At 46.7% G+C, this 19,847-nt stretch overlaps 3 protein-coding genes across 3 annotated transcripts; 1 reads left to right on the plus strand and 2 right to left on the minus strand.

Annotated features, from left to right (window-relative positions):
- Positions 1 to 815: 815 nt before the first annotated feature.
- LOC127765727 (protein BIG GRAIN 1) lies at positions 816 to 2,140 on the minus strand. The gene has a single exon (XM_052290672.1). The coding sequence runs from the start codon at positions 1,927 to 1,929 to the stop codon at positions 988 to 990; it is 942 nt and encodes a 313-aa protein (XP_052146632.1). The 5' UTR covers positions 1,930 to 2,140; the 3' UTR covers positions 816 to 987.
- Positions 2,141 to 10,197: 8,057 nt separating this feature from the next.
- LOC127768194 (uncharacterized) lies at positions 10,198 to 13,003 on the plus strand. The gene is made up of 5 exons (XM_052293732.1): positions 10,198 to 10,382; positions 11,262 to 11,525; positions 11,618 to 11,749; positions 11,839 to 11,955; positions 12,415 to 13,003. The coding sequence occupies exons 2-5, from the start codon at positions 11,262 to 11,264 to the stop codon at positions 12,757 to 12,759; spliced, it is 858 nt and encodes a 285-aa protein (XP_052149692.1). The 5' UTR covers positions 10,198 to 10,382; the 3' UTR covers positions 12,760 to 13,003.
- A 1,309-nt stretch (positions 13,004 to 14,312) lies between these two features.
- On the minus strand, positions 14,313 to 19,070 carry LOC127768092 (AP2-like ethylene-responsive transcription factor AIL5). Its single transcript, XM_052293615.1, has 9 exons — positions 18,634 to 19,070; positions 17,359 to 17,950; positions 17,195 to 17,277; positions 17,043 to 17,051; positions 16,829 to 16,917; positions 16,552 to 16,625; positions 16,145 to 16,195; positions 15,886 to 15,962; positions 14,313 to 15,159 (listed from the first exon to the last, which is right to left on the minus strand). Exons 1-9 carry the CDS (start codon positions 18,818 to 18,820, stop codon positions 14,669 to 14,671), a joined length of 1,653 nt encoding a protein of 550 aa, XP_052149575.1. The 5' UTR covers positions 18,821 to 19,070; the 3' UTR covers positions 14,313 to 14,668.
- Between the last annotated feature and the right edge of the window lie 777 nt (positions 19,071 to 19,847).

The following is a 19,847-nucleotide window of genomic DNA, read 5'->3' on the forward strand; positions in this document are numbered from 1 at the left end:
CACGGTCGGATCGCTTTTTAATACTTCACGAAAAAAGCGGTTTCGATAACTATGACTCTTCTGACTCTCTGGGTACACTGGCTCTCGCAGAGAAGAAAAACTACTCCTGTTGAACAGCTGCGATCGTACTCCCTCCATTTCAGGATTTTAAGTTTTTCTTGCAACATTTGACTACCTATCTTATTCAAAAAATTTTAAAATTATTATTTATTTTATTTGTGACTTATTTTATTATCTACAGTATTTTAAGCATAACTTTTTGCTTTTTATATTTATAAAAAAAATTCAAAATCCCTTATATTATAGGACGGTGAGAGTACCAGTAACAAAGCCTTAAAATTGTCGGAGATTTACAGGTAAGTGATGGAAAAAAGTGAACACACACATGTTCCCATTAGGTTTAGAAAGCTTTACATCCATCATGTTAATCCATTAGTCGAGGATAAGCACAGTAGTATCTTGACAATTTTTGCCAGTTTAACTGAGCATTTGCTTCATCACCCATAAAAAAAAGGCACAGCATAAAGACCTAACGATGTTACTGAATTACCACGGTTAAAAACTACTACTACTCCACATCTAAGAACACAAATCACCTCCAAAGAGACAAGAAATCTCTTAGGTTGTGTTTGAAAAGAAGGAGATTGAGGAGGTTGGAAAGATAAATAAAACGAGGTGAGCCATTAACACATAATTAATTAAGTATTAATTATTTTAAATTTAAAAATAGATTAATATGATTATTTAAAACAACTTTACTATAGAAATTTTTTAAAAAAAACGCACCGTTTAGTAGTTCAGAAAACATGCGAACGGAAAACAAAATTATCTTTCTCTCTTTCTCCTGCGCTCGAACGCAGCCTTAGAAAACACCAGAGATCAAAAAAGAAAGGGAAGAACACTTATCCCAAACTAATTGCATTTTACAGTTACTACACCGCCATTTTACAGTTACCCCTCTCGCCCGGTTGATTCCAACTAAGATATTCAGACAACTCTGGCGCTCCGTCCATGGCCATACCCATGGCCAATGGCGCGGTTCAGCGCCACTCTGGTCGTCTCGTACACCGGCAGCTCGTCCCGGTACGCGGCCCCGGCGGGAGCAATGGCGGCGAAGTTCTCGAGCTCGAACAGGTCGGAGCTCGCGTCGCTGCTCTCGTCGTCGTCGTCGTCGTCCTCGTCGCTCTCCATCTCCATCCGCTGGAGCAGCATCTGCTGCACCGCCTCCACGGGCACCCTGCGGCGGTCGACCACCGTCGACGACGCCAGGGACTCCGTGTCGCTGTCCAAGAACCGCACGGTCCGCTTCGCCTGCCCGCGCGTCGACGGCGTCTTGCTCAGGCAGGAGCGGGAGTAGGACGACGCCGTCGAGCACGCGGACTCCGCCCCGGCCGTCGCCGAGGGCGGCGTGGCCGGCGCGCGCTTGCCGGCGAAGATGGAGTTGAGGAAGCCCGCGAGGCGCGCGCCGGGGGAAGCCGGCTTGCGGAGGTCCCTGAGCTTGGCGCGTATGGAGGCCCCGGGCTTATTGGCCTTCTTCTCCGGCGCGGGCGCCGGCGCACCACCGGGGACAGTCGTGCGGATGGGGCGGAGGCGTCGGTGGTGCGACGACTCCGCCTCGGACGACGAGAACCCGCCGTAGCTAGAACACTCCGACGAGCTCGACGTCGTGGCGTGCGGACCCGGCGCGCGCGCCCGGTAGCTCCCCGCGAGCGACGGCTTGTAGTAGTACCCATAGTGCAGGGCCGCCTCGTGCTGCTTCTTGGCCGCCGCAGCCACCGCCTCCACCCCGGTGGCGCCGCCGCCGTGACCCGGCTGCTCGTCCATCGACTTGTATATCGCGTCGAGCAGCGTGGACGAGAAGGACGGCTGGTCGGCGACGTACCGCCTCGCCGAACCAGCCGTCACCTTGGGCGCCGCCCACCTCTCCATAGGAAACAAACGCCAAGAAGAGAGAGCAGCAACCAATGCCTCTGTGAAATGGCAGCTGCTGCTGCTGAGCCGGTGGCTTGGTACGCGGTGAGTTGGTGGTACGTGTTGGGGAAAGGTGGAGGAGAGAAGGGTGAGAGGGGAAGAGATCGGGCGGAAGATATAGCGGTGGAAGGGGAAGCTTGGGTGGTGGAAACGGGGGTGTGGCGCCCGGCTAATTCGGTTTGGGCGTGCGGGTGACGGTGATGGGGGTCATGGGGCCATCCCGTCTCTCTCCCTGTCTCTCCTTATTTCTCGTCCCCTCACCGCCGGTGAACTTATCATTTCTTCACAATTGACACTGCCACGACCTCTGCTAATCAGTCCATATACCTGAGTGAATTTCAGCTTCTTTTTTTTTTCAGACCGAGGTGAATGGGAATGTGTCGTCCTATACCATACATTACGATGGTGCAGACGTTCCTCTATTCCGCCCATCAAAGATCGAAGGGTACGCAAACGCAACTATACTACCGCGCGCTGCTGCAGCTCCCCCTGTAGAGTACGACGTCGCAAGATTTAACTCTGGCGATCGAGACGCATGTAGTACTGTCGCCTCTGCCTCTGTCCCTCACCCACCCAAAACGTGAGCACGCATGCATTGCAGCAGCGGCAATAACTTCTGGGAGTAGTAGTACTAGTGCTAATTATAGCGCAGTAATCTAGTGCGAGTATTCCGTTTCGTTTCGTACCATTTTGGGCTTCATTCTGCATACACACACCGTATTGCGTCGTTTTGCAGCAGTGACGGTGACGGGAGTTCACCGCTCTGATCCACAGACACCGACCTGCTGCTATGGGCCTGCCTATGGCACAGAAAACGGATGGACGTGGCGAACGGTGCAGTGAGCCGATCTCGAGCCACTTCGTGCTCCATCGACCAAATAAAAAACGGGAAAAGAAAACACTAATCTCCATTGCTAGTTGCTACTACTGGTAATGAAGAGATAAACAAACATAAACAGTGGGAGAATGTAGCCGCCTGCAGGGGCCGCAGCCAAGCCGGTGCGGCGTTTCTCTGCGAAAAGCTGCTTGCTTGCTAATACTAGTTGCTGCTAGTACTGCACTGCGTATATATGTATCTATCTGCTTAATCTAATCGCCTCCAAATGCACTGCACCGTACGTACTCGCTCACAACTAATTAAAAGGGAGTGCATGCAAGCTGCAAAGCATGAGATTCCCATACTTCCTATAATCAATTTTAATCTTTACCACGGATTATACATATCTTTGTGCTTGGTAGGACACGCATTGCTGGCCCCCGTAGTATAACGCACACTGAGCTGAGCTGTGTTATACTGTTATCCTATCTCGCCAGCTTGTCACTATTACTTCCTCTCCCATTTAACCAGTTCATAGCGTGTGGCCGCCTAGGCGGGCGCCTAGCTAGATCAACGAAAGGGATTTTGATTGCACGTCACCGGGAGAATGTTTTCTGGCATGTTCTCGCTGTTCATCTACATGTGTGTTGTTTTCAAATTTAGTGATCGATTGCCAGTTTTTGTTGGTGTGTTTCGTGTGGGGTTACGTACTGTTAATTTGGACGCACGACTCACTTGTCGCGTGATTAGCGGGCACAGCCGCATCGGCGATAGCAACCCGGCCCTGAAATAAAATTAACACGTTCACGCGGGGGTTGAGTGCGATGGCAGTGTGCGTGTGTGCTACGGTGGATCGAAGCACGCACGCACGCACGACAACGCCGCCGCCGTAACGATATTGTAAGACCGAGACACTACTCTAGTTTGTCAAAAAAAAAAAGTGCGGAATTTTTTCCAAGCGTCGACTTGGGCCATCTGACTATATCTCACAGTGCGGGCACGCTTATACCTGTGCCAATATGACAATATGAGCATGGCCACCGGTCGCCGGGGACAGCGACGAGAATAGACCAGACGGCGAGGCTGCCTCCGCGGCACAGCCGCCGTCCTTTTCAGGCACAGGGCGCCCGGGCTCCTAGCGCGGCGGCAGCACAGCATGTACAGCAATGACAAGCACACCGAGCTGTGGTTTGCCCCGGACGTGTCGCGCGACAAGCTAGACCCGTTCCATCATCCGTCGCCATGGCAGGATGTTGGTTGGGCTGACAAAATCCGGGCGATTGATAGGGGATACTGCTCATCCCCTGCTTCTCGCCTTCCCTAGCGGAGGTGATGGCCAACGGTGGCGAGGCCACCACCACCGGCCGGGTTCGGTTGGGCTATCTATCCATCACCTTTGTTGATGAGTTGATGTGTTCCGGCTTGGCACTTTGGCAATGTAAGTGGTCTACCTCGCCACACGTAGGAGTATGGTGCTCTGAGATGTACCGCTGGTTCAGGTTCAGTGTAGTGGGAAATGCTGGGGATGTTGGTGTGCGCTGGCTACTGGGGGTGATTGGACGTGATGGTCCGACTCGAGGGAGGGGGCGCTATGATGTTCTCGTAGGATTTTGGTCTCATGGGTTGTTAATTTGTTAGTATGTTGGATGTGATGCATGGTGCTTAACGGGCGCGCGTGTGTCGACTCTTTATTGGCGATCGTCTGGGCCAGAGCTCACAAAATGGATGCTCTGCTATGGAGTACTACTCCTATAGCTCTACTCCTGGCTCGCTGTTCTTTTGCTCGATTTGCAGTGTCGCACCAGCGCACGGCTTTTCATACTGCGACTTCTCTCTTTTTGTTCTTTCATGAACGAAAAAAATTAAAACAAAGATAGAGAAAAACTCACGTTTTGTTCGTATGCTGTTTCTGTTTGGTTCTTGATGGCTAGTATTACTCCTACCACCAAACCAATGCGATGGCAGCAGCTTGGACAGATCCTAGAGCAGACAGACAGAACACACGGTACAAAAACCACTCCCGTGGATTCTTAAAGGTCGAGAGGCATGAACAGTGGAAAACCCTGTGATGAGTAACCAACCTATCTACGAGCAACCTTAATAAAGTGGGACATGCTGATTAAGCGAGATGTTAGTGGCATGCAGGAGTACAAGCCTACAGGGTTGTGGGGGTCCGTCCGTCTCTCGGCCAAAGCTAAAGCGGCTGCTGCGACGTCACGTTCTGCCGCCTCGCGCGGCAACCGCATGTTGCCGCAAGGCCCCAAGGGATCTCTCTCTCTCTCGTTCGCTCCATGCCTCCATCCACTGATCCACTCATCCACCCATCGATCCATCGACCGATCGCGCGCCCTGCCGAGGCAGCCTTTGCCTCCACCCGCGGTCGGCCGCGGCGCGGACACGTTACAAGCGCAGCAGCGCGCACACGACCGGGCAGCGGTGCAGGCGGCATATCCGTGTGCCTCTGCCTCCTCCTCCTACCGCTGCCAACCTGGCGTCGCACGTACGGGTGCGTGCAGGATCGCGCGGGTCGTACCACGTACCACGTTGTCTCCGCTTTTTCCCTATCCGATCTCTCGTCTGCACGAGACTCCCACGTACGGGTGCTTGCTTGTTAGCCTCGCTGGCTCTTAACAGATTAATTAACCAAGGCGTTGGGGATCGGAGGACGCACGCACGCAGGCATGTGGTTGTAGGAGTAATCTGCTACTCGCTCTGGGAGAATATGAGCACGTCCCTGTCGCCAGATTGATCCATCCACAGCTGATTAATCATATGACCTCGAGGCTTAATTCGCTTTTGTTTTTAGGGCTCTCTTTCGAGACCTTATAGGGTGGTCCGCCCTATCGGTGCAGTGGCTCCCTTTGGGTCGGTTGTTCGGGCACGTACTAAATATTTTCGGTTGCTTTTGTCCAAAGTTGTTCGAACTTACGTGGTGGTTGGAACTTTGGAAATCTTTGATCTGTGAAGATTGTCAGTAGGATTCTAATTTCTATCCTGGAGTTGTTGCTCGGTTTCAAACAACGAGTAGTTGTTTGAAAACTTACCCAGATTAATCTCTTCAAATAGCACTAGCTAGCTACGACAAGCAAGAACGCGTGCGTTGCGCATTGCAGTTTTCACTTTTCAGTGCCGATTCGCCTGAAGCCTGAAGGATCGATTTGTCATGTCTGCAGATACGATCAGATATTCCAATGCATCGGCACGTCGAGCAGATGGCCAGGTAGTAGTGCAGGTACTAGTGTGGCCGATAGCAACAAGCTAGTTCAATTCGATCGTGCAGTGGGGCGGCTAGAGAAGATTGCTCGATACATCCATCGATCTCGTCGCGATCGCTTTGCTCCCTAGTGGACACTAAGTTTGGCTATTTTCTTGTCGCCGATCAGCTCAGGATGGACGACATGCAGACATGCAGTACGTACTCCACTCTCTTTTTCTCTTGATTCGATGGATCATCGCAAGGATATATTCGATATATAGTTAGGATGCAACATATATATTTAGTATCTGGAATTATATTGCGGCTGTGATGATTTTTGTCAAGAAAATGCCGTAGTTTAAGATACTAGTAAGATCTTCCATTAGTTACCAAGCTGTTATCAGCAAACTTGCAAAAACTATAGTGGTATGCAATAATGCAATGTCCGGTTTTAAGAAAAAAAAAAAGGTGCCATGGAGTCATTGACTACCTTGCAGGCTAGTAGTCTTGTGGAGTAGTACTGTAGATGCTGGACCATCCTTGGAATGATTCTCCTTCGTGCGTTTTGTCTACTGCTCACGAACAAGCTATGGTGAAAAAAAGCAGGGGCCAACTAATAATCAAACAAATCCCTTGCTTGCGTGCTAATCTGAACCCTGTTATTTTAGTAGAGACTAAGAGACGCAAGTGCAAAAAAGGGGCCATGATTAAATCTATATGACCATCATATGGTCCCTGAAACCATGTACCGAAACACGATCAAACAGACAGGACAGTTTCAGTTAGCTGTAAAACATGGGCATGAGCTTTAAGGTTAACAGGCAACGTGAAGGGAGAATTGCAAAGCAACTGAAAGCCACCTGGCTCTGAGCTGAATGCATGGCCTGCATCCTGGTTCCTGCTTGCATGTGACTAGCGTGTAAATCTTTGATGCAAAAGGGAATTTTTCCCGTGAAGTACATCATACGCATCGATGAAAAAAGAGAAGGATTATGTGCACTATGGCATGGCATTGTGCGGTTTCTGTCATCATTCCGCAGTCATTTTCATCGACGACTAAATATGGTAGAGCACATCGGCGATGTCGAAAAACCACTAGATTTGACACCCCTGCAATGCAGAGCGATCCGTTTACTGCACGAAATTTCGAAGAAGCGGGCTGTCCTCGCACGCACTCAACGGAACCAACACAGATTGCACTAGCTGCACAGGTTTCTTCAGAAGTTCAGAGTTCAGCCACTCGTGCGTGCATTGCTGCTGCATGTGTTGGTCCCATGTGACTTGCCAATTGCCATAGGATAGAGCCAGCCAAGACTTGAGGTTAGATGATTAATTCCTCCCGTTCCATAAACTAGGAGGAGCATGTACACGGTTTCGAGATCAGAGAAAGCGAAAAGATGAGCAAAGCTAAAGAAAGAACGAAGTCCTAGAGAGAGAGAGAGGCAAGCAAGCAGGATACAGACAGCGGCAGAGACATGGGAGCAGAACAGAGCAGACAGCTGGTACAGCCGATCGAGCCGAGGCCTGTGTGGCCGTGTGTGGTTGGATCGGATTGGATAGCCAAGACGACGAGCGGTTGCGAGGCCGCGGCGGTGGTGATCCCGAGACAAAAACACGATCCATCATGAGAAAACACGAGACATGAGAGAGCGCGCAAAGCGAGCATCCCGCGCGCGCGGTTGCACGCCGCCCGCGGACGGACAAGGCCTCTCACCCTTTCGCTTCTTTCGATCGATCTCTCTTTTGCTTTTCGGTGGGCAGCCACGCACGCATCATCCGCGTTCTGACGCTAAGCCATGCTCACACCTCACCTGCTACTGTAGTACACGTAGTAGTAGGAGTGACTGAATGACAGAATGAGAGATGCTCCTTCAGGTGTCTGTCCGTCTTTGGCTGCTTGCCTTTGCCTGCCTGACCATCTACAGTGCCTGATCTCTTGATGAACCAAGCACAACCGGCTCCACAGATGGACATTATTCTGAAGATCCAGACATCACCATGCTAGTGTGTTTATTAGCTTCGAGAACTGATCAAAGGTGACCAAAAGCAAAACAAAAACAATAATAATGTTTAGCTTGAAACTGTGTAATAGTACTATGTATAGCTACTTATACTTGACTGAACATTTTAGTGTGAATCTTGCATTCAAAGTCAGACATGCTCATCCTTACAGATCTCTGTCGATGATCGCGGCATGTTCATCGGTTGCCAATGTTGGCCCCTTGGGCTGATCGTACGAATCCCAAGAAACGGAAAGAAGCTTAGGAAGCAACAGATCCAAGAAAACCAGAGCAGGGCAGCATCATTCGCATCAAAATACGTGCGATGCGTGGTAGGATTTCATGTAGTATGCACTATTTCCGCTTTCTCTTTTCTTCACTCCTTTTACTGCAGTTGGACGGCGCGCGGCTGGATTTGTTCAGAGCAGGCCATATATAGTTTCAGCTCTCTGAAGCATACTACTACTCGGTTGATTGATTCGTTTCAAAATCAAAGACGATTACAACTAGGCAATTTGTTGCTGACTGTCTTACTTGTTGCACACTGCACATCCGCTGCATATCGAGCAAACTAAAAGGCATTACATCATGTGCCATCGTAATAATTTCAGATGTTTAGCTGTAACAAAGCAGTCCATCATGCGTTTTGTTGCAGCGTCGGCCCGCGAGTTTCGTCTGACACTGTCGCCCACGCTCGCATCAACAACCACTCCCACGTGCGGCACTTCCTTTTCCTATTATCCTCGGCTCCTCATTATCTTCTTGCCTTTCGGTTAAACCTTACACAAACTTAGATATATATGAACAACCTCTGGTCTACTTTTATTGTATGGGTTAGGTACTCTCCGTCTTAAAAAAAAAAACTCAATCTAGAAGAGATCATCACAACGAATCTAAACATCCTTTTATCCATATCTATCTATATATAATATTATTAAAGTAATAGAAAAAGGAGCCTCCACGTTCGCTCTCATGGCCTAGAAATTCTCACATCAATCAGAGAAAAAGAAAAGACAGAGTCCATATAGAAATACAATTTAGAAATAGCTGAAATTCGGAATTAAAAAATAAGGAATATTATAATAGAAGACTAGAGTCCATATAGAAATACAATTAGGAAATAACTGAAATTCAGAATTAAAAAATAAGGAATATTAGAAGAGGAGACTAGAGTCCATATAGAAGTAGAGTATAGAGTCCATATAGGATTTTTAAAACTAACTAAAATTTGGAATAAACACAATAAAATTAAAAATTAAAAGTAGAGTTTAGAGTTCGTATAAAAATACATTTTACAAATAACTAAAATTCAAAATTAAGAAAAACATGGGAAGAATAGTTTAAAGTCAATATAGGAATACAATTTAGAAGTAACTGAAATTCGAAATTAAAAATTAAAGAATATTGAAAGATAAATTTAGAGTCCACATAGAAATACAATTTGAAGAAATAAAAATTCAGAAATAAAAATAAATAATATTGGAAGAAGAGCATAGAGTCTATATAGAAATACAATTTACAGAAAATTCGGAATTAAAAAAAATATTAAAAGACGAGTCTAGAGTCCATATAGGAATATATATAATTTACAAATAACTAAAATTTGATATTAAAAATAATTAATAACTAAACATATATAAAATACAATATGAATATTACACATTAGTAGTTTTGTAAAGTTATTGCAAAATTTAAAATTATGTTGTCATTTTAATATATTTGAATAATATAATGATAAAACATATATGCTATTATATGAGAGAATATAATGATGCTAGGCGTACAATCTGCGCGGGCCACCATGCTAGTTTGTTGTAATAGGAGGGGTTATATTAGTAGGGGTTTTTTTTTTGACGGAGGGATTAGCGGCCAACGTAGGAATTTTTATGTACGTTTATAGAGGATTCAATAGCTAGATTCTACAAAATGGGATGCGCTCGACATGATAGCGCAAAATTTGACAGCATAGGCCATTTCCATCAAGGCCCATTCTAAACTGGAGTAGGAATTTTCCGTCCAGTAATAGACGAGGCCCAAACAAACAGCCATCAAGGCCCAAAGGCCCAGAAATATCACCGACATAGCATTGAGTTCCAAAGCCCACTCCGACTTGGGTTGCCTCTCCAAAGGCCAAACCGACTCGGATTGCCTCCCGAGTCACGCAGCCTATATAGCTTGGACCCGGGCGTGAGATGAGACCAAAAAATTTTGGCGAGGGCGAATCGTACGTCGGTTTCGCCCCCCACCGCTCGCCGATCAAATCCTAGGCTTGCGTGAGCATCGCCGCCGGCAAGGCCTCCGCGGCCGAGAGGGGAGGCCCCACCCTTCCGCTCCGCCGCCGGCATCTTGCCGAAGGAAGCGTCCGTGCAGCCGGGTCTGCTCCGCCGTCGCGGATACAGTAGGGGCTCTCTCCTCTCATTGACTGATTTGACCTGAATTGGTTAATTTCTTTCAATGGAATTGGGTCGCCTAGAACTGAGCTGCGATTGGTACGGTGAAATTTTTGGCGGGTTTTGATTTGATCAAATATGGTCGAATCTTATTCGAACGAGGGGATCGCTCAGATTTGTTTGGGCATGGGCGATTTTGCTCTTTTACCTCGTTGGTTATGGAGGTGGGTTAGGGGGATGCACATACCTAGTTAAAAAATTTAACTCGTTTATCAAGGTAAATGTTGATGATCAAATGCCAACCTTTGAATTGCCGCTTCTGAATTCCTGAATCTGAAACCCTTTTGTGGGATATCTGATGAATCCCTCCCTGAATCTCCCAAAATTTTGTGTATCTACTGAATCTGAAATCCTTTTGGGTTTGATGTTTGATGCTTTGTACAGGATGATTCACCATCCGTCATCGGTTGTTGATCTTTTAATTGACTCTGTAAAACACAAATTTGACTACAATGTGCCTTGGAACACAGAATGTGGCTTCATTAAGGACACATACTTTGCACCAAATGTATTTTATAATGGTTATCAGGAAACCGTCGGGATAATGATTCTTTGCACCAACTGGAACTTATTTTTGCCAGTCAAATGGACTTGATGTATTGGGTTTGGATACACATTGAAACAAATGTTATATTGTGATATGTCTACTTGCTGCTTCAACATGCTTGTGTGCGTGTTACTTTTCGCTAGTGTCTGCAGATGTACAATATTCAGTGCTTGTAATCTTGGTTTTATTCAGATAATGCGGGCATTTCTGTTTTCTATTTCATGCTTATATATGTATGGTTGCAATGTTCTAAACTAAATCGTGCTAAATTTCTTTATAGATGGCTCTTCATGAGCGGCTGAACAAATTTAGACAGCAGCAGGAGAGGTGCCAGACAACTCTATCCAGTATTGCTGCAAACCAAGCTTCAACTCCAAGATCAAATATCACTCGATGGGTTCAACCAACAAATGGTCCATCCACTCCAGCAAAACCACCACAGCGTAAATTCTCAGATGATACAGAGAGGTTGCAGCGCATCAATTCAGTTAGGAAGTCTCCTGCTGCAGCACAGATCAAAATAGTAATTGAATTGCTTGAAAAGGTAATTTAGCAAAAAGTTGATCGTGAGAGTTGAACTTTTGGCCTTATGACATTTTACCTGAACTGATTTCCCTGTTTTTCTTAAACCTGCAGACAAGACAGGCTTTAACTGCAGATCAAATAAATGAAGCAACTTATGTTCATATTCATGGCAACAAGGAGGTCTTTGACAGGTTGAAGAATAATCCGAAAGTACACTTTGACGGCAACCTTTTCTCTTACAAGGTAAGTGCATCATTTTGCTAGCCATGTCAATGAGTCCAACACATTTCATGAATCAACCTCATGTTAACCTACTGTTGGCATCTTTGCAGTCCAAGTATGGTGTGAACGGAAAAGATAAACTATTATCGTTGATTAGAAAGTTTCCTGACGGTCTTGCTGTCGCGGAGATCAAGGATGCTTATCTAGCTGTATTGGAAGATCTTAAGGTGAGTAATGTGTTGTTATTTAATCTTTGAAACCTGATATCTCTGTCTACTAGTATTTTACTCCCTTGTAAGTCATTCTAGCATTTCTCACATTCATATTTCTAGAATGACTTACATTCTGAAACGGAGGAAGTAGTTCAACTATTTTTGCATGCTGTGATGATGTCTGAACTCAGAGTAGTAGTAGTTGAAAATCCAGCAGACCTAGTGTAGCAAAGACTCGAGATTTTCAAACAAGTTATAAATTGAAACTATCCTTCCTTATGTGCGCATTCAAGTGCTGTTACCCTGTTCTATATTAATCCCTGTACTCATTCCCCTGACATTGATTTTAATGATTTATTATATGGATAGAAGATTATTTTCATACTGTTTGCATGTGATGAACTGATCATCTGTAGTGAATTCAACAAATGTGCGCTCCCTATGATATTAACTTGTTTTTTTGTTCTTTTTCAGGCTCTCAAAGCCTCAGGCGACGTCTGCTTGGTGGCGTCCACCACAAAATCCGACGAAGGCGTCGTGTACCCCGAAATTGATCCAATGTCGAAAATCAAGTTCGACGATGACTTGAAGGAGCTGGCCCGTTCGATATTGCTGCCACGGGACATGCTGGACATTAAGGAGCTCCAGAAGAATGGCCAACCAACAAGGACTAACGCAGCCAAGAGGAGAGCAGATGCCCAGATCCTTTTATATCCACCAAAGCCCAACAAGTCCAAGAAAAAGCCGCGTGGGCTCACGGGCAGGACGAAGCTCACTAACGCACATCTGCCTGAGCTGTTCATGGACCTGAAAACTTGAAGCTTGCAGATTCTAATCGAGCATGCAAAATTCCTACTCCAATGCGAACTTCCTTTTTTGGTAGCGAATCCTGAATGGGAAATGACCATTCAAGATAGTTAGCCGCTTCTTAGAATCCCATGTAGTAACATTGAGAAGTAAATTGCTTCTGGCGAATTAATCTCCATCCAAAACTCAACCGGAAAAAAGTGTCAGCTAAACCAAACAGACGTGTGATTCTTATTCGTTTTGGCGTTTTGCCGCTGTTGCCACGGTATCACATCATAACTTAAGAACTACATCATCTGTTTTATGGTATCATGAACTAAAAAGAATCACCCATGGCAAACCAAAAACTGAAAGAATTTTACGTTACATCTATCGGATACAAATAAAGGTCCTGTTTGGTTCCTCAGGGCTATTAAATAGCCCTTCGAAATCTTACTATTTAGAAGTATTAAGCCTGTGTTTAGATCCAAAGTTTGGATCCAAACTTCAGTCATTTTCCATCACATCAACCTGTCATACACATATAACTTTTCAATCACATCATCTCCAATTTCAACCAAAATCTAAACGTTGCGCTGAACTAAACACAGCCTAAACGTAGATTACTGACAAAACACGTTCTATAACCCCTGGGTTATTTTACGAGACGAATCTAAAGAGGTATAATAATCCATGATTTTGCTACATTGATGCTACAGTAATCATCCGCTAATCATGGATTATTATAGCTACAGTAAAATTCTTTCGATGCGTTGGAAAAGGTTAGAGATAACTCTGCTGGTGTACTTACTGATCCAATCGGAGGACCAGGAGAGAATCTTGTCCTGGAGATTTCTTGTCTGCAACGGACACGATTGAAAGTTGACGCTGCAGCAATGCGTGGGACTTTTGATCTGCACCGTCCCCTCTCGATTAGATCTCCCCCGGTCAATTCCTTGCAGACAAAAGAAGAAAAAAAACACACAGGATCGCCTTTTCTTTTTGGCATCTTTCAGGTGCAAAGGCCCAAGTCTCCTGCAGGCAGGCAGGTACTCCAGCAGCATCGGCTGCAGCGACGACACGGCAGTGCCCGGGCCGGACCGGCCGCAGGCGCTAGCTGCTGCTGTGCAGCTGCACTGTGCGACAACAGTGAACTTATTTTTGTGGATTGGACGAGGTGCTGCGTGCTGCCACTTTTGGCACGCACATTTAAAACCCGATTCCCGTATACGAGTCCCTCGCTTTACCTGCTGCGTTTTGTTGGGGTTCTTCAGGGTCTCCCTCTGTGTACGTTACGAGTAGTACGACTGCATGCCAACACACGTAGTACGAGCTACAGTACTGCTTGAACGACTGTGTAGATGCTCGTACGTACGAAACGTACGAGCAAACTAGTCACCGTTACTCGATGGCACGACGTGGTCTCGCCGTTTGCCAACATATTCTGAAGTACTCCAGTAGTAACGAGCTACTACTAGTAGTATGTCAAATTGCAGGTGTTTTACTTGGAGGAACTGGTCGAGACAAGATTTTACTACTAGTACTACTCAGTTTCGCCATCATAAAATACAGTAAAAATCCGGAGAAATCGTATGCTTCCGGTGGAGCTAGCGCATATATAGAGCATGCATGTTAAAACCGTTACAAAATGCGGCAAAATTGTCGCCACCTTCGGGGGGAGAAGATGCCAACCGTGAGACACGCATGCATCACGCCCTGCACAGCTTTGGGCTCACATCAATATATATGCGCGCACCGCACGCGCCCCCGGGTCCGGTCGTCACATGCGTAGCAGTCTCCCGCCGCTAGTGCACAAAAGCACTAGTACCATGCATGGCAGTATGGCGCTAACCACGCACTACTACGTGCGACGACGACGCGCGTGCGGCACAGTAGAAAAAAAATATTGTACTAGCAGAGATCGCGGGAATGGAATTAAAAATCAGTCGTTCCACAGCGCGAACACCGGGAGCTGGTGGTGCACGGTGGTCGGGATGCCGGCGACCGGGCGCGCCGCGGCGGCGGCGGCGGCCATCCAGTTGGTGGTGGCGCCGTCTCCGCCGCCGCCGCCGCTGCTCTCGCCGGCCTCGAACTTCATGGCGTGCGCGTACTGCAGGCCGTGCAGCAGGTGCGCGCCGCGGTGGCCGTCGGAGGCGGTGTCCGAGTTGTCGGACGCGCCGCCGCCACCGGCGCTGATCTGCTGGTGGTCTCCCGGCGCCACGACGACGTCGACGCCGGCGGCGCCGGCCGGAGCGTCCGGTGGTAGCATGCGCGTCGGGGAGCGGCGGCACGCGAGGTCGCCGCCGATGAGGTGGGTGCTGGAGCAGATGCGCTTCACGTCGTACTTGCTGATGTCGAAGTTGGTCACGGCGTTCAGGCCGCGGAACTTGATCGCCGCTATGTCGTACGCCTCCGCCGCTTCCTCCTGCGTGCCTGCGCGGTGTCACCGCGTTTTCAATTCACCAAACCATATCCAGAAAACGATAGGCAAAAATATCCAAAAGTAATTTGGCCTGACACAATATATTCACTTTCGCGTTTTGAACATCAAGATATGGCCCTGTTTAGTTTCAAAGTTTTTTTTTCCAAACTTCCAACTTTCTATCACATCAAACCTTTCATACACACACAATTTTTCTATCACATCGTACCAATTTCAACCAAACTTCAATGTGAACTAAACATCTCTCCGTCCCATTTTAAGTGCAGCTATGATTTTCTGCGTTCAACTTTAATCGTCCGTCTTATTTAAAATTTATTTAAAAAAAAATTAAAAACATAAGTCACGAGTAAAGTACTATTCAAATATATTCACTTTCGCGTTTTGAACATCAAGAATATGTAATACTTCATCCGTCCTATTTTTAAGTGCAAACATGATTTTCCGCGTTCAACTTTGATCGTCGTCTTATTTGAAAATTTTTTTAAAAAAATTAAAAACATAAGTCACGAGTAAAGTATTGTTCATGTTTTATCATCTAATAAAAAAATTACTACAAAGTTAGACGCGAAAACTTATGGTTGCACTTAAAATGGTACGAATAAAGTACTACAAATACTGACATGATCACATGATTACAGTTAGATTAGCAATAGGGGCATGAGTATTACGTAGTACTAGTATGCATGTGAACAAAAGTATACTGAAACAAAACTTACTGAAGGTGCCGAGATACAGGTCCTTGTTCCCTGCGACCCTCCCAATCCTTGCCTGCCATCTCCCGTGCTGGTGATGCCTGCATGCATGGGGATAGCAAGTGCAACAGGAGAGATTACAAAACATGCAATTGCAAGCAGATCGATCGATGCGATGCAGCGATGCGTGTGTGTGCGTTTGTTTGTGAGATCAGAGCTTCAGAACTCCCAGAAGTTCTTGGTTGATGAAAAAGTCTGCAGATATGGGGTAGCGGCACGGCACCTCGTCACCCCTCTGTACATGGATGCTCCCCTCGAGAAGCCACTGCTGTTCCTGCAAGAATAAATTTGGCAGAGAAAACTTGTGTAAGTTATCGCAGCGTTGGCAAGTGTGCACGGATGTTTGATAATTTTGGATGCATTTGTGAGTGAAATCATGCTGTCAGATTAGGTGGTACTACAAATTTTGTTTCTGTACTAGTAGCAGTGAACTTCAGGTTCAGATTACTTCAAACAAAAAAGATCAAGTTCAGGATTCTGAAAAGAATTCAGAGTAACAAATCATGGATTATTGTAGTAGGATCTTGATTATTAAATATTGTAACGAATCACAAATTTGTTGCACTCTTGCATCTCTGTCATTCAGTGGTGCTATTGATATGAAGAGAAGGGTAGAAAGACCTACAGTACCTTCTTAAGTGGGCAATGAACTCCTGCCTTGTCATGTGCTTCATCTCCTCCAGCTCCTTCTCATAAGTGCTCAACTGAATGCCACACAGCCCAGTGTTTCAGAGAACAGAGAAAAAGCATGAAACATCTACTGGACACTTGTACTAACATTTCATCAGAATCAAATTAAAGAACGCAGGAACGAAACGAACCGGCCCCTACTGGATCCTTTATTTCCATTGTCTTGAATTGAAAAGAGGAATGGAGTGAATGCGATGTGTTATCCAACTGTACTTACTGGAAAATTTATGTGAGTTGTTGGACCCCAGTACTTGAGTGCTGCCAAATCATAAGCCCTTGCAGCCTTCTCCTCCTTGTCATAGCCACCTTCAAACAGCCATGGCACAACCAGGAAGCAGTAAGCAGGAAAGAACAATGTTCACAATTCTACTAGTGGAAACTCCTAAGTTGCATGCGAACTTTTAGAACCAATGAGAGTAGTGATATCTTACCTAAGTAAACTGCTCGTTGGTGAGTTGCAGAAACAAGAGCATGCAAAGGTTGATGTCAGTAACATGTCCAAGTAGAAGTTGCAATCATTCAGTTTATCATTGTGGATAGTAATAGTAGCAAAGGTGATAAATTTGCTCATGATATGGCTCACCTTGCCTTCCTTTCCTGGTCTGGCCTTCCTTCCTGCAAGTGTTGTCCCACAAGTGAGCCTCGTATCTTCCAGTCCATCTATGTCTGAAAAAAATGATAAGCACGTAGACATGGATCAGTGAGACACGCCGGAAGCAATGGAGAAGCAGCAATGTCGTCACCAACCTGGTGACGCCACGGAACTGTGACGTCCTCTGCCCGAACGTCTGAGCGGGCTTGCGGACCACCGGCATCGCCGCCGGCGGCAGCGGCGCCTCGCTCGGGGGAACGGCCGGCACGGAGAGCGACAGCGCCGCCGCTGACCGTTCCGGCACGTACATTGCCTGCCGGAGCCACGACTTGATGCCGGAGATCGACATGGATCCGTCGACGACGCCGCCGCCGCCGCCGCCGGCGTTGTACATCGGCGCCGGCGCCATTGGGTTCGGTGGGCCCAGGAAGTACTGGCCATGGGGAGGCAGGAAGATATGGTCTTGCTGCGGCGGAGGTGGTCGGTGGTCCGGCAGGACGCCTGTGCAGCCTGCCGGTGGCGCATTCATGTTGATGTCGATGCCAACGCCGCTGCCGCCATGGCCGTAGAAGTACGGCGTCGAGAAAGCTTGGACGTCATGGACATGATGGTATTTGATCTGGTCGGCGTGGCCGCAGCTGCTGCTGCTGCTGCTGCCGCCGTACAGGTTGCTGCTGCTTTTGTTGCTGTAGCTGACGCTCATGAAGTCCTCAAGCTTGGGGTCTTTGGCCTCTGCATGCCTCCAATCTGCACAGTGCCGGTACAAACAAGAGACAAAAAACAAACGGAAATCATTCTGCATGCATGCTGCCCTTTCTTTAGCAAATACTGTACAGATCAAAGGGCTGGTGATTTGAAGACATAAAATGCGATGGACCAGGAGGTCTTGCATGCAGACCTACGTTCGATACCACTTTCAGGACCAGTTGAGAAGTACAGTGCAAAATAAAGTGAACAAAGTGAAGTGCCTTTGGAAGAGCAAGTTCTAGTAGGTACAGGACATATCTGAAGATTCTGAACTTTTAATTAGAGATCATCCGTATCTCTCCAAATGACATAGATGAACTCTCATTTGCGGCATTTCATCTACCAGTACTAGTTTAACTAAGAAAAATATATATGCACCACAACACCACCAGCGAGTCAGCAAGCTGGAGGAGGACAAGATGAACATGCAAACTTTCTTTCTAGAACAACAAATTCACAATATGACATAAGAGTACTTATCTTTAAAAAAAACAATATGACATACTTACAAAAAAAAAAAGGGGAAAGGAGCATTGAACACAAACTCATCTTTGCTGAAAACATGATTGAAAAAAGCCTAGGTTTTCCTCGAGGTAAAATCATAAGGAACAAATCACAAAATTTCCTGAACTTTTATCAAACACACTTGTATACACCTATTCAACTATCATACTCGATCATACCTGGAGCATCATAGTGCACAGATCCATCAGAGTGCAACGGCATAGCCACGAGAGGTGAAGCTGCAACAGGCGACGAGCACGAGCCATCTCCATCTCCACCTCCATTTCCCTCACCACAGCCGTCTCCATAACCCCTCGCCGAGGAAGAAGACAAGGAGAAGCCAAGCCAACCATTGTTCATGTCCATCTCGATCTCTCTCCCCAAGACACCGAAAGCAAGATGAAGCTCGGAGACACACACACCAAAAGGAAAGGTTCTTTGATCTTTCCCGGAGTCTGTAGCTTGCAAGCAAGAAAGCAAAAGCTCTAGCTATAGCTAGGAGATTGGTGCTCGAACTACGAAAAGAGCCACCCTTTTTGACGTTTATATACGTGCGAGCTATATATGGCCATATGCGTGTGTGTGTGTTTTGGTTGGAATGGTATGAATGCAAAGAGAGAGCTACGAGTAGTGTAGGTGATGAGAGAGGGATAGAGATGGAACGAGAGAGGCCATACAAAACAAAGTTTTGGTGTGCGACTATGCAATGCATTTGCATGGACGCATCTGCGAGAGTGTGTGGTCCAGCGTTTTCTTTTTGTGTTGGGGTCTGTGCCACCATAGATACGTCTTGCAGTGTGGCAGCTGGGGTCTGGCATGGCGAGACGCCTGACGTCTATCTCTGGACATCTTTGGGCTCAGCCATCAGCTAGCTTGGGCTTTTTTGGGTCCTTGTGTTTTGCGAGTCTCCCTCTCTCTCTCACGTGCCAAACTCAGGGATCTGGGATCACATGCATGCAAAGAGAAATGCGTCGAATCTTCTCAGGTGATTTGGTGATCCAAAGGCAAGGAGACAGTTAAATTTAGAGGCCTCGTTTTCTTCGAGTGTGTTTAGGTAGTTGTTGGTCACATATCCGTGGGGTTAACGCGTCGCCCGTGCATGTTCCATTGGAAATCGATGTTTGGCAGATCGTTTTTTTCAATACCGGTTGTGATTTCGTATCCCGAGAAAGAAAAAAACGAGTGTTATATACCTTTAAAAATAGTCATGTGGCTTGAGTTTTTGAGTTGACATCTTCTCCAAGCCAAATAACGACGGATAGTTTCACTTGAATCGAGCCAGAAAGTGCGTGATTTCCCGTGGTACGTATGCTCATGCCCACGTGAAGAACTCACGTAGAGACACGATCGGAGTAATGCTTATCTTTTGACTCAGAGTCGCAATGCATAGCCG

The sequence above is a fragment of the Oryza glaberrima genome, chromosome 3, assembly GCF_000147395.1.
Source record: "Oryza glaberrima chromosome 3, OglaRS2, whole genome shotgun sequence".
In the NCBI taxonomy this organism is placed as follows: domain Eukaryota; kingdom Viridiplantae; phylum Streptophyta; class Magnoliopsida; order Poales; family Poaceae; genus Oryza; species Oryza glaberrima.